The sequence below is a fragment of the Cervus elaphus genome, chromosome 29 (assembly GCF_910594005.1).
Source record: "Cervus elaphus chromosome 29, mCerEla1.1, whole genome shotgun sequence".
NCBI classification, from domain to species: Eukaryota; Metazoa; Chordata; class Mammalia; order Artiodactyla; family Cervidae; genus Cervus; species Cervus elaphus.
This window is the reverse complement of record NC_057843.1, coordinates 28,202,497-28,226,238: the sequence shown is the minus strand read 5'-3', so window position 1 is coordinate 28,226,238 and position 23,742 is coordinate 28,202,497. Positions and strand designations below refer to the sequence as shown.

The 23,742-nt window shown below is 35.9% G+C and overlaps 1 protein-coding gene across 7 annotated transcripts in view; it reads left to right on the top strand.

Annotated features, from left to right (window-relative positions):
• Nucleotides 1-23,742, top strand: part of CCDC171 (coiled-coil domain containing 171) — a 332,100-nt gene that overhangs the window by 14,642 nt on the left and 293,716 nt on the right. For 6 of the 7 annotated variants that reach the window (XM_043891112.1, XM_043891113.1, XM_043891114.1 and 3 more), the window contains 3 exons: nucleotides 3,905-4,079; nucleotides 8,897-9,087; nucleotides 11,463-11,594. In XM_043891112.1, the coding sequence (XP_043747047.1) occupies nucleotides 3,905-4,079; nucleotides 8,897-9,087; nucleotides 11,463-11,594 (498 nt within the window). The remainder of the gene's footprint in view (nucleotides 1-3,904; nucleotides 4,080-8,896; nucleotides 9,088-11,462; nucleotides 11,595-23,742) is intronic. The other variant, XM_043891115.1, reaches the window with a different exon arrangement.

Genomic DNA, 23,742 nt, shown 5'->3' with positions numbered 1-23,742 from the left:
TTCATTTCGCATGTTAGAAACTCCTTGTTTTGACATTTCTCACTATAACATTCTCATGCTTATTTAAAAAGGAAATTAATATAACGTGATTTTTTTAAATATAGTGGAATTGTTTTGGAGTGTTAAAGTAGAAATTTAATGAACTTTTGTGTTTATTTGTATGTTGTCTTAATTTTATTTTAATTAACAATCAACACATTTGATCAAAAGTGTTAATTGATGTATGTGTTTGATGACTAAGGGATATTTATAAATTAGACATTTTGGAAATTGTAATGTACGTTCCTTATGGTCTCAGTCATAGAAGTTTCTTAAACAAATTTGAGCATGGACTTTTTAATAATAGTGTAATTCATGAATTATCATGTTTCTTTTTAAATTATATTGTTATATCTTTTATTTTATTAGCATGTGTTTATATAAATATATGAATTTCATATGTATATGCATATATTCCAAAGACAGTAGTTACTTTTTACTCTAGGATAATTCATGAATTATATGTATATGTCTCTTCTGTCTGTTGTCTTTTTTCTCTGTTTTCTTCTTTTTCTCTGTTTAAATCTTACTCATCCTTAAAGCTCAGCTTAGGTAGCCTGATGTAGTGAAAAAAATATCGAATTACAGAGACCTGGACTCATTCTTGGTCCTTCCATTTACAAGGTATGTGGCCTTCAGCAAGTTATTTATCTTGTACATCATTGCTTTCTCCTTGTGAAACACTGGTCCTAAAGGGTTGTTGAGGTAATTAGGTGAAATAGAGCTTGTGAAGTGCCTGTGGACAGTAATACTAGTTGTAATTTATTGACAGTCAAGTGTAAACTGTGTATTTTCCTTCTGTTTTTGTTAAATTCCAATGCTGTTCTATCGGGACACCTTTTAAAGCCTTTTAAAGGTGAAAATAATCATTTTTTTCTCTGCTCTTCCATAATATGTTGTTACAGATATTTTAGAGCTGGAACATTTATTTCACACTTACCTAGTCCTTAAGCTTCCTGAGAGCTGAATGCAGTGACCATGCTTTGTCTCTGTACCTCCTGAGTTGCTTATTGGCACATAGTAGGTCCTCAGTTATTGTGTGTTGAATAAATGTTTATTTAGCTTATCTAAGAAATGATGGTTTATGATTAAAATGACAAGTGATCAGTATGTAACTGTTTTATTTGTATTTTTAATGGCAGTTGAGATAATTTTAAATAATTGAAGTAGTAGTTGCTTTTATTTATGTTGTATTATTGCATACTGAATATCAGGTTGTATTTGTTAAATGGGTGCTAATTATTCATAGTCTCCAAAACTTATTTTTTAAAACCAAACATACATTTTACTTGAGAATATTAGCATTGTGATAATCATTCATCTATTAAATATGTTCTTTCACATACATTTATAGTTATCACATTTCTCTTAGCAGAACATGCATTTACTATCTTTTATATGATCAAAATATTTTGAATTATGTGTTCAAATTAAAGAGATAGAAAATTATCTTATGGAAGAAAGGGAACTTTCTCAAAATAGGTAATTATGATTGGTTCAGCTCCAATTGCTGTACATTCTTATTTCAATTATTTGTTTAGATGATTTTACATATATATTAATTTTTTAGCCATATGATTTCTAAATGTGTCCATTATAAAGCAAGGCAGAGAAGAATGAAACCATCTAAAAACTAAGGCCAGATATTTGCCTTATCAGGTACTCCTAATATTAACACACTGGGTGATTGGCATAAAATATCTTTAAAATCTAAGTGTCCATCAGTAGCTGAATGGATAAAGAAAATGTTTGTATATACACACACACAATATACATATTTAATTGAATATTACTCAGCCATAAAAAGAGTGACATCTTGCCATTTGTGACAACATAGATGAACCTTGGGGGCATTATGGTAAGTGAAATAAGTCAGACAGAGCAAGGCAAATACTGAATGATATCATTTATGCATGCGTGCTAGGTAGCTTCAGTCGTGTCTGACTCTTTGTAGAGTCTGACTGTACAGTCCTATGGACTGTAGCCTGTCAAGCTTCTCTGTCCATGAGATTCTCTAGGCAAGAATACTGGAGTGGAAGAAAAAAAAAAGAATACTGGAGTGGGTTGCCATTTCCTCCTCCAGGGGATCTTCCCAAGCCAAGGATTGAACTTGCATCTCCTGAGTCTCCTGCATTGGCAGGCGTATTCTTTACCACTAGAGCTGCCTGGGAAGCTCAATATCATTTACAGGTAGAATTTAAAAATTAAAAAAACCCCAAGCTCACAGAACAGAGACCCCATCTCGAAACTGTTTTCTGGTATTAAGAGTAATACTACTTGATGTCCAAATGGAATTGATTACACAAGTGCCAGAAGAGGTAAAAGGACAAATGGGAGATGTTAAGGTGACCCGGAGGGTAGTAACATTAGGAAGCCACTTCTACGGTTGAAAAAATTAGGGCCATGGATGGAGGGCCTATCCAGAAGTATTTGCAAGCACAAGGAAGAGATGCTACTCAGGGCAGATTGAGAGAGGGACAAATACCCTGGCGTCTCCTTTCCTGTCCTCAGGTACAGCGCAGTGCCTCTTATTGACTCACTCCTGAGAAGCCATGGTCAAGTCATCATGGCACGTGTAGTTCCTGGAATACAGAGCAGTGTGGAGAAGGATAGGGGGTGGAGTGGGTCTGAGGACAGACAGGTAAATGACTGGCATAACTGGGAATGCCCAGATGTTAACAGCTTTATTCCTGTGCAGGGAGGGATGGAGTGATGCTGAAGTTAATGGAATTATCTTGAATGTGTAATTAAGGTTTTTTTCATTAACTTACTATATTAAAAGATAATTGTAGATTCTTATTTTGTGAGTGTAAGTGTGCTGAAGTTGTTACTTTTATAACATTTTTAAAATGAAAATTATTTTTTATATGTTAGAAAGAGTGTAACTCCTTCTGTGTTCTACATATTAACAGCTACACAGCTACTTAACGGTAATTTCTGATGTTGCCCTTTAGAAATTCTTTTTGTCTTTTCTTCTTTCTTGGTAATCGAACCATTATTTCTAGCCTGATGTAGTAGCTCTGTGCTTTCCTTCATGATAGCATTCTCTCTCATCTGCCATCTCTTTCTCTCCCTCCAGCAATAAGTAATTTTTATTTTCTTTGAACTATCATAATATTTTTACTTCTTTTGTAAAACTAATCCCTTATGCCTTTCTATAGCATTTCATTACTTGTGATCAAGAGCTCTATAATGTTTGTTTTTATACTTTCACTGTACTTGAAATATAGCAAGTATTTAATATCATTTAATGAATCTTTTTTAGATCACAGAATTTAAGAGTGGGAAGGGACTTTATAAATCATCTGGTTCAAACTCTTGCAAATAGTAGATAAATTAGATATTTGTTATTAAAACCCCTGCAGAATTGGTACTTTTATTACTTTATGCTCTATCAGTAATATCATAATCAAGAGAAATAATATAAATGATATTTATCAATATTTATCAGAGTAAATATTTATAAAATATTTACCTTCTTGATTGCAATTGTGGATTAGAAGGGAAGGAGAGAATGAATTTTTAAAGGCTTAATATATGTCATGCCTTTTTTACATATGACTATTTCTGATTAAAACCTGTTGATTTCTCTTTATTTTGGATAAGAATTTCATGTAAGAATTTTTTTCATTTTAATTTTTGTACTCTAGTGGATTCTCTAGAATAAGAAAATTAATCAATGTTATTTGGTAGTAAGGTTACTGCTTCTTTTCCAGTCTTTTAGGGAGTATCAATGTGTAAATTCTTGTCTTACAAATATTACAGAAACAAATTTCTGTGTTAATTTAAGTGTTTGAGTACATGGTCTCGTAATCTTGGAGACATGTTTTAATATTGGATCATGATATCAGAAATCTGCTTTTAGCTGGCAAGCTATGAGAGCCAGATTGCCAAGCTACGATCCGAGGTTGAGAAAGGAGAGGCATTGCGACAAAGTCTGGAGTATGACCTGGCTGTTGCTAGAAAGGAAGCTGGACTCGGAAGACGGGCTGCTGAAGAAAGGCTAGCTGAGGCTCACAGGATCCAAGAAAAGCTCTGTGGTAAGACTGTTTCTGTTTCTTTCCATCTTTAGGGTTGTGACGTCGTTGTCTCTCATTGCTTCCTGTTGTGTATGGATTCCATGTAAGAGCAGAGGTATGACCGGCTCTGGATAGACAGACTTTGCTGCTGTGTGTATGCTTTCTGGCAATTATGTGAACACTCATTTACTTGACATTAATGCTTTTTGTATATGTATAGAAAGAGGTTAAAAATTCTGTTAATCACTTTGTAGAGCACTTGTTCCGTGAATAATCAGTAGAATCAAATAGAGATTTAAAAAAGAATTATGGGCTTCCTGTCCCAGGTAATCTGAAACAGAATCTCTAGCCTCAGAGAATCTACATGTTCAAGAAGCATTACAGCTGATTTGTTGATTAGCCAGGTTTGGGAACCACAGAGTTTAATATATATAAAGAATTGTGCCTAGCTATGTGTATGACTTATAACTAGCACCTGGGTCGTGGAATGGAAGATTATCAAAGTCTTCCACATAGATGACTGCTATCCCGATTTTTAATAGCAGGATATTAATTAATTTTGCCTCCTTTTTGTACTTAAAATGAAAAGAATCACATAGTATGTACTCTTTTGTGTCTGGCTGCTTTCCCTCGACACTGTGTTCATGAGTTCATCCCTATTGTCATATGAACTTAATGTTGATGTTTAATACTATATAGTGTGAACATACCACACTTATATTCATCCATTTCTGTTGACAGTGGTAGTGGGTAGTGTTTAGTTTTTGGTTATTAAGAATAGTGTTTCCCTGAACATTCTTGTACTCAGTTGATTTTAATGAAGAGAACACTGAACATGAATTCAGAAGATTTAGATTTGGGTCCTGATTCTGCCACATACTGATACTTGGGACTAAATTGTTTTAAAAATGAAATGAGAAAACAAAAATGCTTTGTTAATTGCATGGACTCAACAATTGTCAAAGTTATAATATTATAAAGCTTAGTCTGGCCATTGGTCAAAAATGGTTTTGATTACCTTTGATATTTAATTACTACACTACTGTCTGAAACTTAGGATTATAAGGCTTGAAAGGCACCAGATGTACAAGTTAATGACTTATATTTAATTATGAAGAAATTGAAGTCCAGGAAAGATGGAATGTTACTTGCCCAAAGTCAGATGATTTCAACAGACATTTTGCAGAGGAAGATAGAAGAATTCCAGTAATCACATGAAAAATGCTTCCCTTCACTTGTCATCAGGGAAATGCACATTAAAATCATACTGTCACTGCATAGACATCAGATGACTTCAATTGAAATGACTGTCAGTACCAAATATGTTCAAATATAGAGCAACTGGGAGTCTTTCTTGTATTTTGTTAGTGAGAAAGTAAAATGGTACAACTACTTTAGAAAAAAACTTTGCAATTTCTTTTAAAATAAGCATATTATTTTCTCCAATGACCCAGAAATTTCACTCTTTGGTATTTTCTCTGAGAAACATTTGTCCACAAAAGACTTGTATAAGAATTTCATAGCAGCTCTATTTATGACAGCCCCAAATTGGAGAAAAACCTTAAATGTCCATTGACAAAAGAAGAAAACATTTTTGTATATTCATTGGACAAAATACTACTCAGCAATAAAAATGAACTAACTCCTGATACATTCAATAACATGAATGAATCTCAAGAATATTATGCTGAGTGAAATTTTACATAGAAGACGACTTCCTATATGGTTCCCTTATATGAAATCATAGGACAGAAAAAACTATTTGTTGGTGAAAAAAATCAGAACAATGTTTACCTCTAGGATGGGTTGGAGGGGGGGACTGATTCGAAAAGGAGGGGGAAATTTTCAGATTGAAGGAAGTGTTCTTTATTTTGATAAGTGAAAGAGTTACATTAGTGTATGCACTTATCAAATCTCTTTGAATGGTACACTTAAGATTTATCAATTTCACTATATGTAAATTTTACCTGCAAAATAATTGAAGTATATATTTTAATTCTAATTATTGATATGAATGCTCAGTTATTCAGGAGTAAAATGTACTTTTATTTGCACCTTGTTTTGAAATGTATAAAAACTATGATGGTCTGATGGATGGAGAAGATGAATGCATGCATGGATAGATGTATGGATGAATGTGTAAAGAATATACATATGGCAAAATGTTAATAACCATATAGAATCTAGTCTGAAGTTTATAGGTGTTCATTGTACAATACTCTATTACCCTAAACTTTATTTAAAAAAATTTTTGTGATAAAATATTGAGAGTGGAGTAGAAAAAAACCCAGTGGATTTATGGGATATTAAAAGAGATAATCTCATAATGATTGAGAGAGGAGACAAGACAGAAAATATTGGAAGTTGGAAAACAAATGGATGAGGGATAACTGACTTAGCAGACTTAAGATGTCAGAATCCAAAGCCAAGAAATAGGAAAAGCTGGCAGACAACTTGTTAGATGGTCAAAGGCTTATGAACTTGAAGCTTGGAATTCCTTTGAATTAGGAATTGGAATAGCTGCAGTAAAATAAAGGAGGTTAGTTAAAAGCTGTTTGCTCTAGAAGCACATATGTTCTTAGATTCCCTTCCTAAGAGCCTGCTGTTCTGGGATTGCTCCCACTTCCTAGTGTAAATCAGGGGCTTAATATCTGGAGATGATAAAATACAGGGTTTCCAGACTGGCAAAACCAGGAAGATAACACACTACTACTGAATACTGAGGATCTATTGGTTCTAGATTCCTTTTTCTATTGACTTTCCCAAAAGTGAGCCTTGAGATTACTACACTCCGTGTGGGAACTTGGAAGACTCTTCCATGGGTCATCTGACCAAGCCAGGAGAAAAACCTAATGATAGTGATGTAGCGAGTTTCCTTATAAATGGCCCACATTTATCAGACCACAGTTATCAACTTCTGTCCTCAAGCTCAGAATCTGGGTAGTAGTTATGTGGGTGTATAAAAGATGTGCCACCCTTATAGTTAATCTTAATTGGAAGCAGATAACCAAGAATTAGGATCTCCCTGGTGGCTCAGATGGTAAAGTGTCTGCCTACAATGTGGGAGACCTGGGTTCGATCCCTGGGTCCGGAAGATCCCCTGGAGAAGGAAATGGCAACCCACTCCAGTACTTTTGCCTGGAAAATCCCATGGACAGAGGAGCCTGGTAGGCTGCAGTCCATGGGGTCGCAAAGAGTCGGACATGACTGAGCAACTTCACTTTCACTTTCAACCAAGAATTAGCAGATACTTGGGGAAATCCTCTAAAATGGAGTGAAAAGAATTAATCTGGAAGAATCAAAAACTCTGCAAGGAGAAGATTTAACAAATGAGCATTATTAATATCCTCACAGCTGAAAAAGAATATGTTCCATCCATGGTATAAGAACTGGGGGATACAAAGAAAATAAAAGCCTCTTAGAAATTAAAAATATGAAGTCAGAAATGAAAAATGGCAACAAAAGCACTGGAAGATGAAGATGAAGATGGAGGAGACAAAGGTAGAAAGATAAAAGAGAAAAGGCAAGAAACTTTGAGGACCAGTCTGAATAGTGGATGATCTTGAAATAGATGAGAGAGAAAGCAGAAAGGGATAAATGATCAATGAAATTACTTAAAAAGAAAACACCTCAGAACTGAAAGATATGAGTTGCCAGATTGAAATGGCCCACTGAATATTTACCACAGCGGAAGAAAATAGCCCACGTGAAGACATAGCATTATGAAATTCCAGAAAATAGAGACAAAGTAAAGATCCTAAAGGTTTCAGAGAGAAAAGAAAAAGAAAGGAAAGAAAAAAAGAAAAAGCCATTTGCAGAGGAACAGGAATCAAAATGGCCTTAAATTTACTTGCAATACAGGATGCTAAATGATACAATATTATCTTGTAACTGAATGGGAGGAAGACTTCTTGAATCTTTTAAATAACTTTTGTATTTTGAACCCTTTGAATACATGATCCATTTAAAACACAAATATAATTAGAAATAATACTACAAATAGTGTGGTTTATTTTTTTTTTTTGGTTTGTTTAACGATTATAGTCAGTTCAGTCACTCATTTGTGTCCCACTCTTTGCAACCCCATGGACCGCAGCACGCCAGGCTTCCCTGTCCATCACCAGTACTCCCATGTTATCTTTACAGCAACTTAACTAGGAGGCACTTTATTCCCACTGAGTGTTAGAGAGTCAGAGAGGTTTAATCAGGTGGTAGGTGGTGAAGACAGACCTGGAAGCCTTTCATTACTTCTTTTCTAGGTGCTGAAACAGAACAGCAGCCATAGTGAGTTGGGAAGTGATAGTTATTGTTGAGTTAATACTAGGATGGTAGGTTAGTTGAGCCTAACTTTAAGGGAGCAAAGAGTTCTAGTTTTAAGGTTCACAACTTCAATTTTGTGATGGTCTTAAGTATGAGATGTACCACAAATATTGTTTGCCAAGTCAAAAATCAAAATTTGTAACCTATCAAGTCTTTTAAAAAGGAGTATCCAGTTTTTTTTTTAAACTCTCTCTCTTTTTTTTTTAAACATTTATTTTCTTGAATAGGAGAAAAAGCATTTGAGTTGCAGCTGGTGCACCTAAACTTGGATGTGCTCTAGGAATATGTCATAACCAATTCATGGTAAAATCACCTGTCTGGAGGGGAAGATGAGATTGAGAAATCATAAAATAGATAGGTTCTGGGACAGGAACTTTTCAATGTTGACTGATATGAAGTGGTTAAATGTTTTGTTTTAAGATTACATTGTAAATCAACTCTAGTGCCTAGGTTTTTGAGCTCCTATGTTTTAATTTGTAGTTGTAAATATACCTGTTATTCTTTTATATTTTTAATAGCTCAGAATGTAGAACTTCAGGGAAAGGCAAATGAGATCGAGAAAGCATTCCAGATTTCCCAGCAGAAATGGAAAGAAGAGTGCAGAAGATTTGAACATGATTTGGAAGAAAGAGACAATATAATTCAAAATTGCCATCAGGAATATGATTTACTTACGAAAGAAAAAAGCAGACTAGAGAAAACTCTACAGGTAAAATATTTCATGAAGAAATTTTTCTGTATTTAATGTTCATTGATATGTATTATGGGCTTCCCTTGTAACTCAGTCAGTAAAGAATCTGTCTGCAATGCAGGAGACCCGGGTTTGATTCCTGGGTCAGGAAGATCCCCTGGAGAAGGAAATGGCAACCTACTCCAGTATTCTTTCTTGGAGAATCCCATTGACAGAAGAGCCTGGCAGGCTACAGTCCATGGGGTTGCAAGAGTCGAACACAACTTATATGTATTATACATTATTTGAAGTTCTCTTTGGAAAGGAAAATGCCAGAAAGCAAGCAAATCTGATTTCCTCCTCACTCCTCCCAACTCCTTTCCTCTCTCCCTTTCTTCTTTTTTTTGGGGGGTCATATTTGCAGGTCTGTTTTGTAATACACTTTAGCAATATGTGAGTATATATACTATTTCTTTTGTGAAAAACAGTTTGAGTTCTGTGATCAAAATAAAAAAAAAAAACCCACTTATATGGGAATATTGTAAGAAGATAACCCACAATCCTTTTGGTCTAGCAGCATGAAAAGTTGGAATTTTAGAAATGTTAGAAATGTGGGCCCTAGATTTTGACCTGAATGTACAATAAATATAGAAAAATTTTTATATATCTGATATAAACTTCATTATATATGTAGAGTACATTGTATATGGCATGGTAGGTGAAATATATGATGACCTCTTACTGAAATTATTGTGAGCTATTTATCCTCCCATTTTTTTGTTCTTTTTTAGTTTCTAAAGTAAAAGTGTGGTTTAAAGTTGAAGTTGCCACTCATGTAAAAGATAGATTTTGAATTGTTTGAGTTTGCTATTTTTTTCCAAGTACCAATTTAAATTAAAAAAATATGTGGTAAAAGTGCTTTCCCTTTACCAAGGGTGTAAATGACTTTTCAGAATACTGGAAATAAATCTTCACTAAAAATAATTTTACAAATGCATTTGCCAAATGTAAAAGTTTTAGCACAATGGTTCCCTTACATTGTCAGCATGTCTACTTTTGATTTCCTGCTTGCTAACAGTCACAGTTGTCTCTTCTATTTACTGTAATGTTCTTAGACCCTGAAACAGTGCCAGACATGTACAAGGGCTCCATTAGTATTTGAGTGGGGGGAGTTTAGTGACAACTGGAACGACAAGTCCCTGGGCTGCTCTATGTAAACTGCCCCACGTAAAATGTCTTAGGGTTACGGGGAAGGGAGAGGAGTGGTGCAGCTTTCCTTGCAGCCGGTCAGCCTGCATCTCAGATCTCTTACGGATCTTGATGTGATCTTGGTCGTCTGTTTGGTAGGAGAACTTTGATTTTACATGATTGGCTTTGAACTAATCTGCATGGAGACGTTTGGGAGTAAAGAGGAGTCACTGTTTTCTCCTGAGGGGAAAAAGCCTCAAGGCTCTCCCTGTTGGCTTTCCAGTAGTGTTGGGAGGAGGACAGTCTTTACTTTGCAGATCCATGCTACAAAGGACAGGGGAGGTTTTCCCTCTCTCTCATATAAACCGCAGAATCTTTCCCCTTGTGTTAATGCAGATTGAGTTTTAAACCCTACAGTTTAGAAAATTGGGCTTCTGAGGAAACCTGCATTTTATACTTCTAAGGTTGAACCAAATTAGTAAATGTAAATGTAGTGCAACTAAGAAAATCCCTGAAGAAAAGCATCTTGCAAATACTGCGTATCTGTAGAACAAGAAATTAGTTAATACTCCAGACCTATTTCATTGAAATGTTTTATTTCATTTTTCAAATTTTTAACATTTTAGAGTTTTCTTAATATTGATTTGTTGCACGAAACTTCTTCTCCCCTTTTGTAAATACCATGTTCTTTGTCAGGTTTATATATGAGTTATCAGGGACAATCCAGTTAGTTTGTTTATAGGTAATTAGAGCTTTCCATATTATCTCCTTTACATACAGATTTACATAGAGATTACATATATGCCCAACAGTCTACTTTGTTTTTGTCTTTTTATCAGGATGCATTTTGTTCAGTCCCCTGCAGTTAAGTTTTTTGGAAAGATTGGTTTAAATATCTATATTTAATATCTACCTGTATCTGTCTATACTGTATCTATATCTACCTGTATCTATCAATATCTGTATCTATATCTACCTGTATCTATCATTATATGGATTACATATATGAAATGTTGCTTGAATTAAATGGGTAACCATAGCTTCTTATTCAGATATTATTCTGATTGTCAAAATATAATCATTCTATTAATTCTTTTAACATAAATTATAGTGAGTTTTAACAGCCTATGGGTAAGGAAAGCCCTTTGTATATTTAAATTGGGGATGAAGGAAGAAAGATAACTTTTATTGATCTAATAGTAAAGCAAGATTTTATTCGTGTAAAGGAAGCGTTGGAAAAACATCAGGAGGAGAAGAATGAGATGGAGTCTCATATCAGAGAGACAACATTGGAGGAACTTAGATTACAAGCAGAACAATGGGAAGCAGAGAGAAGAGAGTTACAATTTATAGTACAGGTATTTAAAAATAATAATTCAGATCCTTCAATATGTCTTTTTAATGCTTATGATATTAAAATTTACATTAGTGAGATAATTGACTCATCTACTCAAGGAGAAAATAATTCGTAGAAGGCCATGTTTCATTTGTAGTTACATGAAAATATGGGCAACTGTTTCCAAAAGATACTATTAGAGTTAGGTGACTTCCATTGCATAAATTATTTGATTTTTAAAGGACACATATACACTTGGCATTTAGTGTTCCAGTTTAAAATGGGAGACTATTAGCAGTCTTTAATAACATAAATAGAATAATTAGATTTTGGATATTAAAAGATGCTTACAAATCATATAGTATAGTAATACTTTCTTTTGAACTCTTTTTAAGAAGTGCAAATTCTTAATCATGTTTTTTAACCCTTTCACTGCCAACACACAGTGCAGTTTGAAAACCACTGATTTCATCTAATAATTTCTGTTATAGATGAGCAGACTGCAGTTTGTGATTTAGTCATATCATAGACTGAGCAATTAGTGTGGGAAAAGATTATGAGGCTCCAGATTCTTACTTCTGTGTATATTGCATTTCTTTAGGACATTCTATAAATTACTTTGAAGGAGAGTTAGGAGAAATTAAAACTGTTCATTCACTAATCAACTAACTTAAAATTTCAAATAAATTTCCATCATTTCTTCTGTTAATTTGTGATAAGACAGTTTTTCTACACAAAATGACATTGAAATGTAGTCTTTATATAGATGTCAAAGGTATGTGTTCTTTACAGAATGAAAAAGGTTCACCTAAAATAAATTTTACAGTTGCTTTTTGTGTTAGGAACAGTTTTGTAAGATGAAGGTGGCCCCAAACCTGCAGAGAATAGGAGGCACCTATTTCTTTAAGAGTGAAATCTGGCAGTAAACAGTGGAAGTACTGAATTTATTGCATATGTAAGTGTTCAGAATACCAGCAATATCACAGATTTCCCAAACCTTTGTTCCTTGGGCAATGCTTTTCTTCCTAGTCACTCCCTCTGTGAAATCTGTAAAGATAAGTTACTCTTTAGACCTCTTGGTATTTTTAGAGTCTGCTTGTAATTTTTTAGTTAGTTAGTCCTCTCACTCATTCAGTCACTTGTTCCTTTTTTCATTCCCTAAGTACTTGCTGAGTTCCTGCTGTGGGTCCTGAGGATATAAAATTGATTAAGATATGATTTCTATCCTAAAAGATCTTTCAACATGGAGAGGCATGTAAAGAGAGGAGAAAATATTGTAATATAATAATACAATTTTAAAGAAAATGCTATGGGGTCATAAAAGAGAAATGAATTGCCTGGGAGTTTGGGGCAGAGGGCATTTGAGCTGTTATCGATAATTGTCTTCACGGTTACCTAAAACAAGCAAGTATACATAAGTAAATGAAAATAACCTCTTTATTTTTGAATACTCAGAAATTTCCACTACTACCAATCAGAAGCCCCAAATTTATAAAATATATTGCAGAGATCTATAGTTAAATGTGTAGATGATACGATTTTAATACAGTTTCCTGATCAATCCTCTAAACCTCACATGAAACGTATGTGGTTAAATCAGACTTTATATTATGAAGTATTAACGGAATTTGGAATTCTTTGTCAATCTTTAATTGTTATGCGTGGGAAGAATAGGAATATATTCCTTAGTTACTGCCACCTTCTGTGAAATAGATTTTATTGTATTCCATAACTGAAATGTTCAGAACTGTCTCTTAATTCCTTGTCCTTTTTAACAAAAGAAAACTGCTTTTCCTTTTATAAAGCAAGCTTAGAAACCTTTTCGATTTTAAAAAAGTCTTGAGGGGTAGATGAAAATTCTCTCCTCTCTCTATTGGCTGTTGATGGGTTTAGGTTTCCATCCTGTATTTAGGTGTTGGTATCACATAGTGTTCTTTTGTGTAACTCTCTAAGGGAATTCTGTTTTTAAAATAAATTTAAAAAAAACCTCAGTGAAGCCCCATCTTAAACAGACAAAGCTGGTATAATATTTCTCTCATCTGGGCTTTAGAATTCAGGCTTGTATAAAAGGAAAATCTTAATTTTATGCCATGTCTCCTTTCTTTCCCAGTAATTGAAGTGATAAATAGAGGTGTACTTCTCTGGAATATTAATGGGGATTCTTAGTGGAGTTATCTCATTTAAAAAAAGTGTTTTTCATTTTTTTAAAATGCATGTCCTCTTTGATAAACATAAAAATTCCATGCTTCTCTTGGCATTCTTTGAAATTTCAAAACAAAGCAAAGTCATAGTAATTTTAGAATGACATATATATTGTTGATCTTGGGAAAATAGGTTTTGGTTCTATTTACTTAAATTATTTATTTGTTTGTTTCTGCACTAGCAGTGGAAACTTTGAGGATGCTTATTAGCCATGAGCTTTACTACTGTAGGCAGCATGGGACTTGCAGTGGTAAATCGCCAAGTTCTGTCCTTTGTCATTGTTATAGTTCATTTCAATGTATAACTCATCAGTAGGATTGAAAGCATTTAGAAGATGCATGTATGTTTTCATGTTTGTTTTACTTCCAAAATTCTGTAACTAAGCCAGGGAATAAAGTGACCCTTTGCTCATTCACTGACTAGATTTGATTTATATATCTAGTGATCAAGTGAGGTGAGAGCTTGTGATGGCAAAGGAGCGTGGGAAATGTGCATTGAAAATAATACCACGTGGCTGATTCACGTCAATGTATGACAAAAACCACTACAATATTGTAAAGTAATTAGCCTCCAACTAATAAAAATAAATGAAAAAAAAAATTCCAAAAAAAAAAAAGAAAAGAATGCCACAGACTGAAGGAGGAAGAGGAAGAGTTGGGGGTGGTGGTAACGGAAGATGTCAGACTCGGTGTGGGATCAGATTCGGCATCAGTGGGATATGTGCTAAGATAGCAGTTAGGGATGGGGTATCAGCATGTCAGTGATCGACCAGGTAAGCTCAGCTGTGATCCAGGGACAACTTGGAGTTTGTTGCATGGAAAGGAAGTATTTCAGAATTTTGTCTTAAATGATCTCGGGTAGCAAGGAGCTTTTCTTTGTAGTTTCCTGGGAAACTGTCCACTGGTGCCCTGTGTAAGCAAATGATGCAGAAAGTGAGTCTGGCACTGGTACTGCCTGTTATTTCCAAACAGGAAATATCTTAATAGTCAATTTATAGAATTAAAATATATTGTTCTTATTGTAAAAATGCCCCTAATATAGGGAACTTTAAAAACAGAAAGTAGAGGTCTGCCCTGTTACTCTGCCCACTCCAGTCCTACCCCTCATCTACGGATATATAATCATATATAATTACATAAATATGCCTCAGTAATATTTGGTGTCCATCTTTTAATTCTTGCATTATTCTTGTAGTGCTTGTGAGCTTTTCTGTTATGTGGGAATTCCTAATACGTTTAACAAATCCCTTATTGATCTACATTTTATTTCCTTCAAAATTTTTTGCTTTACTTTAAAATGATTCACCAACATCCTTGTCTGTGTCTTTGGGCTGTCATAAAAGTGATTCAGCTCTGTAAATGCCTAGAGGTATAATTGCTGAATCTTCAAGTTTTATAACTGTGATAGGTATTACATAAAGTTACCAGTGAACACTATTTTTGATTGTAGAACTGTGCTGACTGGGGATTTAGAGAGATAACCATGTACTGGACTAAGGATGTAACTATATCTATGTTGTTTTATTTCATAGGTTAGGAAGGAGGAGTACTTTAACTCTGACATGTTTCTAACTATTTTAATCCTTCAGACTTGAGACCTTATTTTGGAGTTCAAGAAATGTTGTTTATATAAGTGCATATAAAGAATTATACTTTTGGGGCTGTGTTTCTAGAAGATGTGGAAAGAAAGGAAGTTTATTTTCTAACAGCACAGTGTGGTTTACTTTGATGTTAAAAGTCAGTTCAAAAACAAACTCCATTTTAAAATATTTTAAGTTCAACACCTCCCTCTAGTGGGAAAAAAGAAACTCACTCAATTTCCCCTACCCTTCAGTCAGTCAGTTCAGTTGCTCAGTTCTGTCCTATTCTTTGCGACCCCATGGACTGCAGCAACCCAGGCTTCCCGGTCCATCACCAACTTCCGGAGCCTACTCAAAATCATGTCCATCGCGTCAGTGATGCCATCCAACCATCTCATCCCATGTCGTCCCCTTCTCCTCCCACCTTCAGTCTTTCCCAGCATCAGGGTCTTTTCCAATGAGTCAATTCTTCACATCAGGTGGCCAAAGTATTGGAGTTTCAGCTTCAGCATCAGTCCTTCCAATGAATATTCAGGACTGATTTCCTTTAGGATTGACTAGTTCGATTTCCTTGCAGTCCAAGGGACTCTCAAGAGTCTTCTCCAACACCACAGTTCTACCCTTCATGTGATTTAATTAGGTTGGGATCACCAACTCGAAGGACATGAGTTTGAGCAAGCTGTGGGAGTTGGTGATAGACAGGGAAGCCTGGGGTACTGCAGTCCATGAGTTCTGAAAGAGTCGGACACGACTGAGCGACTGAACTAAACTAATGTGATTTAATTTTTTACACACACAGACGCACACTCACTTACTATAGGGATCCAGGTAGCTTTGGTTTGATTAGAAAATAAATTCTGTGACAAAAAAATTAAAAAATTTATTTGGGAGGAGGCAAGTTAATTTGGATGTATAACTGCATGAGGTATTTTATAGTTCTTTTGTAATTTTCTTGTATATTATAAATCACCCAAGACATTGATTATATTGACTAAACCATACACCTATAACAAGTATCTGAACATACAAAATTTTTTTTTTGTATATATATATATATATTTTTTTATTAGTTGGAGGCTAATTACTTCACAACATTTCAGTGGGTTTTGTCATACATTGATATGAATCAGCCATAGAGTTACACGTATTCCCCATCCCGATCCCCCCTCCCACCTCCCTCTCCACCCGATTCCTCTGGGTCTTCCCAGTGCACCAGGCCTGAGCACCTGTCTCATGCATCCCACGTGGGCTGGTGACCTGTTTCACCATAGATAATATACATGCTGTTCTTTCGAAACATCCCACCCTTGCCTTCTCCCACAGAGTTCAAAAGTCTGTTCTGTACTTCTGTGTCTCTTTTTCTGTTTTGCATATAGGGTTATTGTTACCATCTTTCTAAATTCCATATATATGTGTTAGTATGCTGTAATGTTCTTCATCTTTCTGGCTTACTTCACTCTGTATAATGGGCTCCAGTGTCATCCATCTCATTAGAACTGGTTCAAATGAATTCTTTTTAACAGCTGAGTAATATTCCATCGTGTATATGTACCACAGCTTCCTTATCCATTCATCTGCTGATGGGCATCTAGGTTGCTTCCATGTCCTGGCTATTATAAACAGTGCTGCGATGAACATTGGGGTACACGTGTCTCTTTCAGATCTGGTTTCCTCGGTGTGTATGCCCAGGAGTGGGATTGCTGGGTCATATGGCAGTTCTATTTCCAGTTTTTTAAGAAATCTCCACACTGTTCTCCATAGCGGCTGTACTAGTTTGCATTCCCACCAACAGTGTAAGAGGGTTCCCTTTCCTCCACACCCTCTCCAGCATTTATTGCTTGTAGACTTTTGGATAGCAGCCATCCTGACTGGCGTGTAATGGTACCTCATTGTGGTTTTGATTTGCATTTCTCTGATAATGAGTGATGTTGAGCATCTTTTCATGTATTTGTTAGCCATCTGTATGTCTTCTTTGGAGAAATGTCTGTTTAGTTCTTTGGCCCATTTTTTGATTGGGTCATTTATTTTTCTGGAACTGAGCTTCAGGAGTTGCTTGTATATTTTTGAGATTAATCCTTTGTCTGTTGCTTCATTTGCTATTATTTTCTCTCAATCTGAGGGCTGTCTTTTCTTTTGTTGTGCAAAAGCTTTTAAGTTTCATTAGGTCCCATTTGTTTAGTGTTGCTTTTATTTCCAATATTCTGGGAGGTGGGTCATAGAGGATCCTGCTGTGGTTTATGTCGGAGAGGGTTTTGCCTATGTTCTCCTCTAGGAGTTTTATAGTTTCTGGTCTTACATTTAGATCTTTAATCCATTTTGAGTTTATTTTTGTGTATGGTGTTAGAAAGTGTTCTAGTTTCATTCTTTTACAAATGGTTGACCAGTTTTCCCAGCACCATTTGTTAAAGAGGTTGTCTTTTTTCCATTGTATATCCTTGCCTCCTTTGTCGAAGATAAGATGTCCATAGGTTCGTGGATTTATCTCTGGGCTTTCTATTTTGTTCCATTGATCTGTATTTCTGTCTTTGTGCCAGTACCATACTGTCTTGATGACTGTGGCTTTGTAGTAGAGTCTGAAGTGTTTTATAGTGTTTTATCATATGCATAATCATAATTTATCCATTACTGGATTGATAGAGACTTAATCTCTTTCTAAGTTTCAGTTATTTCAGGCAATGCTTCCATAAACATCAAATATTTTTATTTGGGATGTATTTAGTGTATATGCAATTATTAGATAAAATATATGCTAAGTTATTCTCCCAATTGGTTGTATCAATTTAAGAGAAGACTTTCTCTTTTCTTGAAGTCTCTTGAACGCTTGGTATTTTTCAGATTTGATTTCTTTTGTGTTAGAATGTGTGTGAAATTTCTCTTGCTTTAATTTCTGTTTCCCTGACATTGCTCATGTTATGTTTATTGGTCATTGATGTTTCTTCTTTTGTGAACTGCAATTTTATTTTTTTCCCTTTATCCTTTTTGTTTGTGTATTCTTTTTGATTTATAGGGGTTTCAAATACATTTGATAACTTGGTTGCTTAAATCCCATGGCAAACATCTTTTCCTCTTTGTGGAGGCATGGAAACAATTTACATTGTGTGCAGTTTTAAATTTTAATGTAGTTGAATGTATCAGTATTTTCTTTTATTGATAGTACTTTTTAATGTCTCATATAACCTAAAGTCATAAAGAAAAAATATTTTTCTGTATAGAGTATGAAGGGAGGTTTAATTTTATTTTTTTCCAAATGGATAACCAAATGTCTCTGTACTAGCTATTTACCTGTCTATGCTGTTACCACTTATTGATTTAAAATGTCATCTCTGTCATATATCAAGTTCCTTTATAAAATCTACAGTTTGGTTCCTAGTGCTGTGTTCTGTTTCACTTACATGTTGATCTGTTTCTAAATCAATACTAAATTGTTTTATTTGCCATGGCTTTAGAGTAAATCTTGATATCAGATAGAGCAAACTCCCTTCTCCATATTCTTAATACATTTTCTTAGGGAGTGGGGAGGATAGTTATTCTTAGCCTTTTAATCTTCCATGTGAGTTTGAGAATTGACATGTTGTTTATATTCCACCAAGAAACCTTGTTGTAATTTTATTGGAATTGAATTGGATTTATAGGTCAGTTTGCCATAAATTGACATCCTTAATTTCTTCTGCTTTCCACTCTTTTTTATTTTTCTGTTTTTGAAGAGGTTTCTTCAGTTTTATATTGCAACTTTTCTATTGAATTCCCTTTCTGCTTTTAAATTTTTTAATTTCCAAGAGTTGCTTCTTGTTCTTTGACTATACTTTTATATAGTAGACTCTTCTTGTTTCATGTTTGTAATACCTTATTTTAACTCTCTGTGGATGAAAGTCATACTTGTTCTGAAGGTGGTTCCCCTCCCCCCTTCCTCCCTAGATTGTCTTTGTTTCCTCTGAGTATTTGATCCCATTTGTCTGAATTTCACATGAAAAGCTTTCCTCAAATGTCTGGTGATCCTTGGTCTGTGTGTTCATGTTTAAGAAAGAGGCACTAAAAAGCTGGGAGGAAACTCTTGTGTGTGTGGAGCCCTTCCATTTAATTGGAGAGCCTTTAAAAGGCCAGAATCTGTAGCTTTTTCCCCTTGGCCTGGTTATTTCCCCACGAAGGAGCCTTCTAGTCTCTTGCTTGTCCTTATAGTACCTTAAGTGTAGGAGTCAGTGTTCCAGGAGCTGAAGAGAGAAACAGAACTGTGAGGTCTCACCCCCCACAATTTCCTAGTCTCCTCTAATTTTTAGTCAAGTGTCTTATCCTGTCCTTCAGTTGGGTCTGGTTTTCATGACCTCAGAACCTTTTTGGATCAGCCTTATTGGTTTGCAAATAAACTCTCTCTTTTCCAGAATGGAGAGGGCCCTTTGTCCGGGAGGGAGGTGGCAGAGGAGATCTGAGAACAGTGCTAACTGCTGCTTACGGAGGCTTCCACTGTTCCACAGGGCAGTGTTCTGTGCTCACTGCCACTCCATGGCTTGGCTTCAGGGGTAATTGCTGCTTCCAGTTTCTGATTTTTTTTTTTACAGATGTGAATTCAACTTGCTATTAGGCCCTGCCTTTTTTGAGTATTTAGCAAAGTTGAGAAAACTGAAACCTATCACTTAATCACTTGTCCACTTATTTTCCATCTTCCAAATTCGCTTTTGACATCTCTTGTTGGCTGTCATCTCCTCTGTCACTCATTTTTATTCTGTCTTCATTTAAGTGGGGTTTCAGGAGCAAGCAGAGATGATTGGATAGGTTTGATCCAGTCAACTTAACTGGTGATATCCTCTTTCTACTTATGATTTTTTGAGACCTTATAATTTCACTTTTCATTTCATATTTGAGTTCTGGTTTTACAAAATGTTTCTGGTATGAAAAGCAGCCAGCGTGTTGGGTTTCATAGCTATAGTTCCTTTTTTCTCTCCAGTTTTATTGAAACATAATTGATTCTCCTCCTCCTCCTCCTACATGCGTGCTCAGTCCTGTCCTATTCTTTATGACACCATGGGCTGTAGCCTGCTAGGCTCCTCTGTCCATGAAATTTTCCAGGCAAGAATACTGGAGTGGGTAGCCATTTGCTACTCCAGGGGATCTTCTAGACCCAGGGATTGAACCCATGTTTCCTGTATCTCCTTAATTGGCAGACAGATTCTTGACCACTGCACCATCTGGGAAGCCCAATACAATATGGTATTGTTAACTGTATTCATCATGCATACATCATATCTTAATATTCAGTTTATAAAATTTTTATAAATTTTTTATGGCATACAGTATTACAGTATTTCCATTATTCTGTATTGGAAACATTATTGAATTAAAAAAAAGCAGTTAGCTTGTGATGATGGACTGATACTCATTTTCTCCATTTATAAGACAGAGACATATGGTACCGTAATGTAATTCTTTGAAAGCAGAGTCACAAAACAGTGAGAAAACTAGCTCATTATTAATTTTATATTAAACATCACTCACCTTGGGCTTCCCTGGTGGCTCAGCTGGTAAAGAATCCACCTGCAAATGTGGGAGACCTGGGTTCGATCCCTGGGTTGGAAAGATTCCTTTGGAGAAGGGATCAGCTGCCCACTCCAGTGTTCTGACCTGGAGAATTCCATGGACTGTTTAGTCCATGTGGTTGCAAAGAGTCGGATATGACTGAGTGACTTATCGCTCACCTCTTATCTATTTCAGGATAGGCTATCTACTTTGGTACAGATCTTGCACGTGATGTTTAACATGGATACTTGGTTGATGATAACCCAAAAGCATCTCATACAGTTCTAGCTCTACAGATATTAGATTGTCACATGAAAACACATATACACAATAGATAAGTTTATTAACTGTGTGCATGTTGATTATTTACTGTATGCATGATGATGATGATGATTAGGTGGAAGTGAGTCATCATAATGGTCTTCATCCTTGTCATCTTCATGTTGAGTAGGCTGAGGAGGAGAGGTTGGTGTTGCTGTCTCAGAGGTGGCAGAGGTGGGGGAGATGGAGAACATGAAAGGGGAGGCAAGAGAGGCAGGCGTACTTGGTGTAACTTTACAGAAATACATTGTCATTTCTGACTGCCATTTTTGCTTTTTCATTTTTCTGAAAATGTTTCTATATGATACCAAACTATCTTTCATTGTTTGGTTTAGTTTCAGTACCCATGTCATAGAAGGTTCCATGTTGTGAAAGAAGTCTTTTGTTGTTGTTCAGTCACTAATTCGTGTTCAACTCTTTGCCACCCCATGGACTGCAGCCCGCCAGGCCTCCCTGTCCCTCACAGAAGTCAAAAGCAGTCTTAGAACCAGCACCCTTTTATCCCATTGTCTAACGTCAGTGTGTCTTCTTCCTCATCATCTGACACTGGTTTGGAAATACTCATCTCCATCAAGTCATCTTCTGTTAATTTCTCTAGTGTGCTGTTTATCTTGAATTTCTCCAAGATTTATATCTTGAAATCCTTCACGCCCCCCAGTCTTTCTTTTTCTGTATCTGTAATCTCTTTCATGATTTCCTTGATTGACTTGGTCATAAATTCTGTGAAGTCATGGATAACATCTGGACATAGTTTTTTCTAGCAGGGATTTATTATTTCAGATTTGATGGCTTGCACATCTTTTTCTATAACAATGGCATTTTTCGATGCTGTAATCCTTTCAGGCTTTTATGATGTTGTCTCTATCAGGACTCTCTTCCATAGCACTAACCACCCTTTTTATAGAGTACCGTGTGTGGTGTTGTTCAGTCACCCAGTCGTGTCTGACTCTTTGCCACCCCATGGATTGCAGCCTGCCAGCCCTCTCTGTCTGTCATCATCTCCCGGAGTTTGCCCAAGTTCATGTCCATTGCGTTGGTCATGACATCCAACCATCTAATCCTCTGATTCCCTCTTTTCCTTCTCCCCTCTATCTGTCCAGCATCAGGGACTTTTCTAATGAGTCAGCTGTTCACATCAGGTGATCAAAATATTGGAGCTTCAGCTTCAGCATTAGTCCTTTTAATGAGTATTCAGGGTTGATTTCTTTTAAGATTGACTGGTTTGATCTCTTTGCTGTCCAAGGGACTCTCCGGAGTCTTCTCCAGCATCACAGTTCAAAGGTATCAATTCTTGGCATTCTGCCTTCTTTATGGTCCAGCTCTCACAACCGTACATGACCATGGAAAGACCATAGCCTTGACTATACAGACCTTTGTTGGCAGAATGTCTCTGCTTTCAAACACACTGTCTAGGTTTGTCATAGCTTTCCTGCTAAGAAGCAGTTGTCTTCTGATTTCATGGCTGCAGTCACCATCTGCACTGATTTTTCCCAAGAAGAGGCGATCTTTCACTACTTCCATCTTTTCCCCTTCTATTTGCCATGATGTAATGGGGCCTGATGCCATGATTGTAGTTTTTTTAATATTTAGTTTTAAGCAGACTTTTTCAGTTTCTTCCTTAACTCTCAGCAGGAGGTTTTTTAGTTCCTCTTTGCTTTCTGCCATTAGAGTGGTATCATTTGCATATCTGAAGTTGATGTTTCTCCTGCCAATCTTGATTCCAGCTTGTAACTCATCCAACCTGGAATTTCTCATGATGTGCTCAGCATATAGATTAAATAAACGGGGTGACAACAGACAGTCCTGTCATACTCCTTTCTCAATCATGAGCCACTCAGTTGTTCCATATAGGGTTCTAACTGTTGCTTCTTGATCCACACACAGATTTCCCAGGAAACAGGTAAGGTGGTCTGGTATTCCCATCTCTTTAAGAGCTTTCACATTTTGTTATGATCCACACGGTCAAAAATTTTGGTGTAGTTGATGAAACTATATGTTTTTCTGGAATTCCCTTGCTTTCTCTATGATCCACCAAATGTTGGCAATTTGATCTCTGGTTCCTCTGCCTTTTCTAAACCCAGCTTCAACATCTGGAAGTTCTTGGTTTACGTTAATGCTGAAGCCTAGAATGCAAGATTTTCAGCTTGACCTTACTAGCATGGGCGATGAGTGCAACTGTCTGATTGTTAGAACATTCTTTAGTACTACCCTTCTTGGGAATTGAGATGAGGATTGACCTTTCCCTGTGGCCCCTGCTGGGTCTTCCAGATTTTCTGACATATTGAGTGTAACACTTTGATTCATCATTCTTCAGGGTTTTGAATAGCTCTGCTGGAATTCCATCGCATCCACTAGCTTTATTGACAGCAGTGCTTCCTAAGGCCCGCTTGACTTCACACTCCAGAATGTCTGGCTCTGGGTGACTGACCACACCATCGTGGTTATCTCGATCATTAAGATCTTTTTTGTACAGTTCTTCTGTGTATTTTTTCCATCTCTTCTTGATCTCTTCTACTTCTATGTCTCTACTGTTTCTATCTTTTATTGTACCGATCTTTGG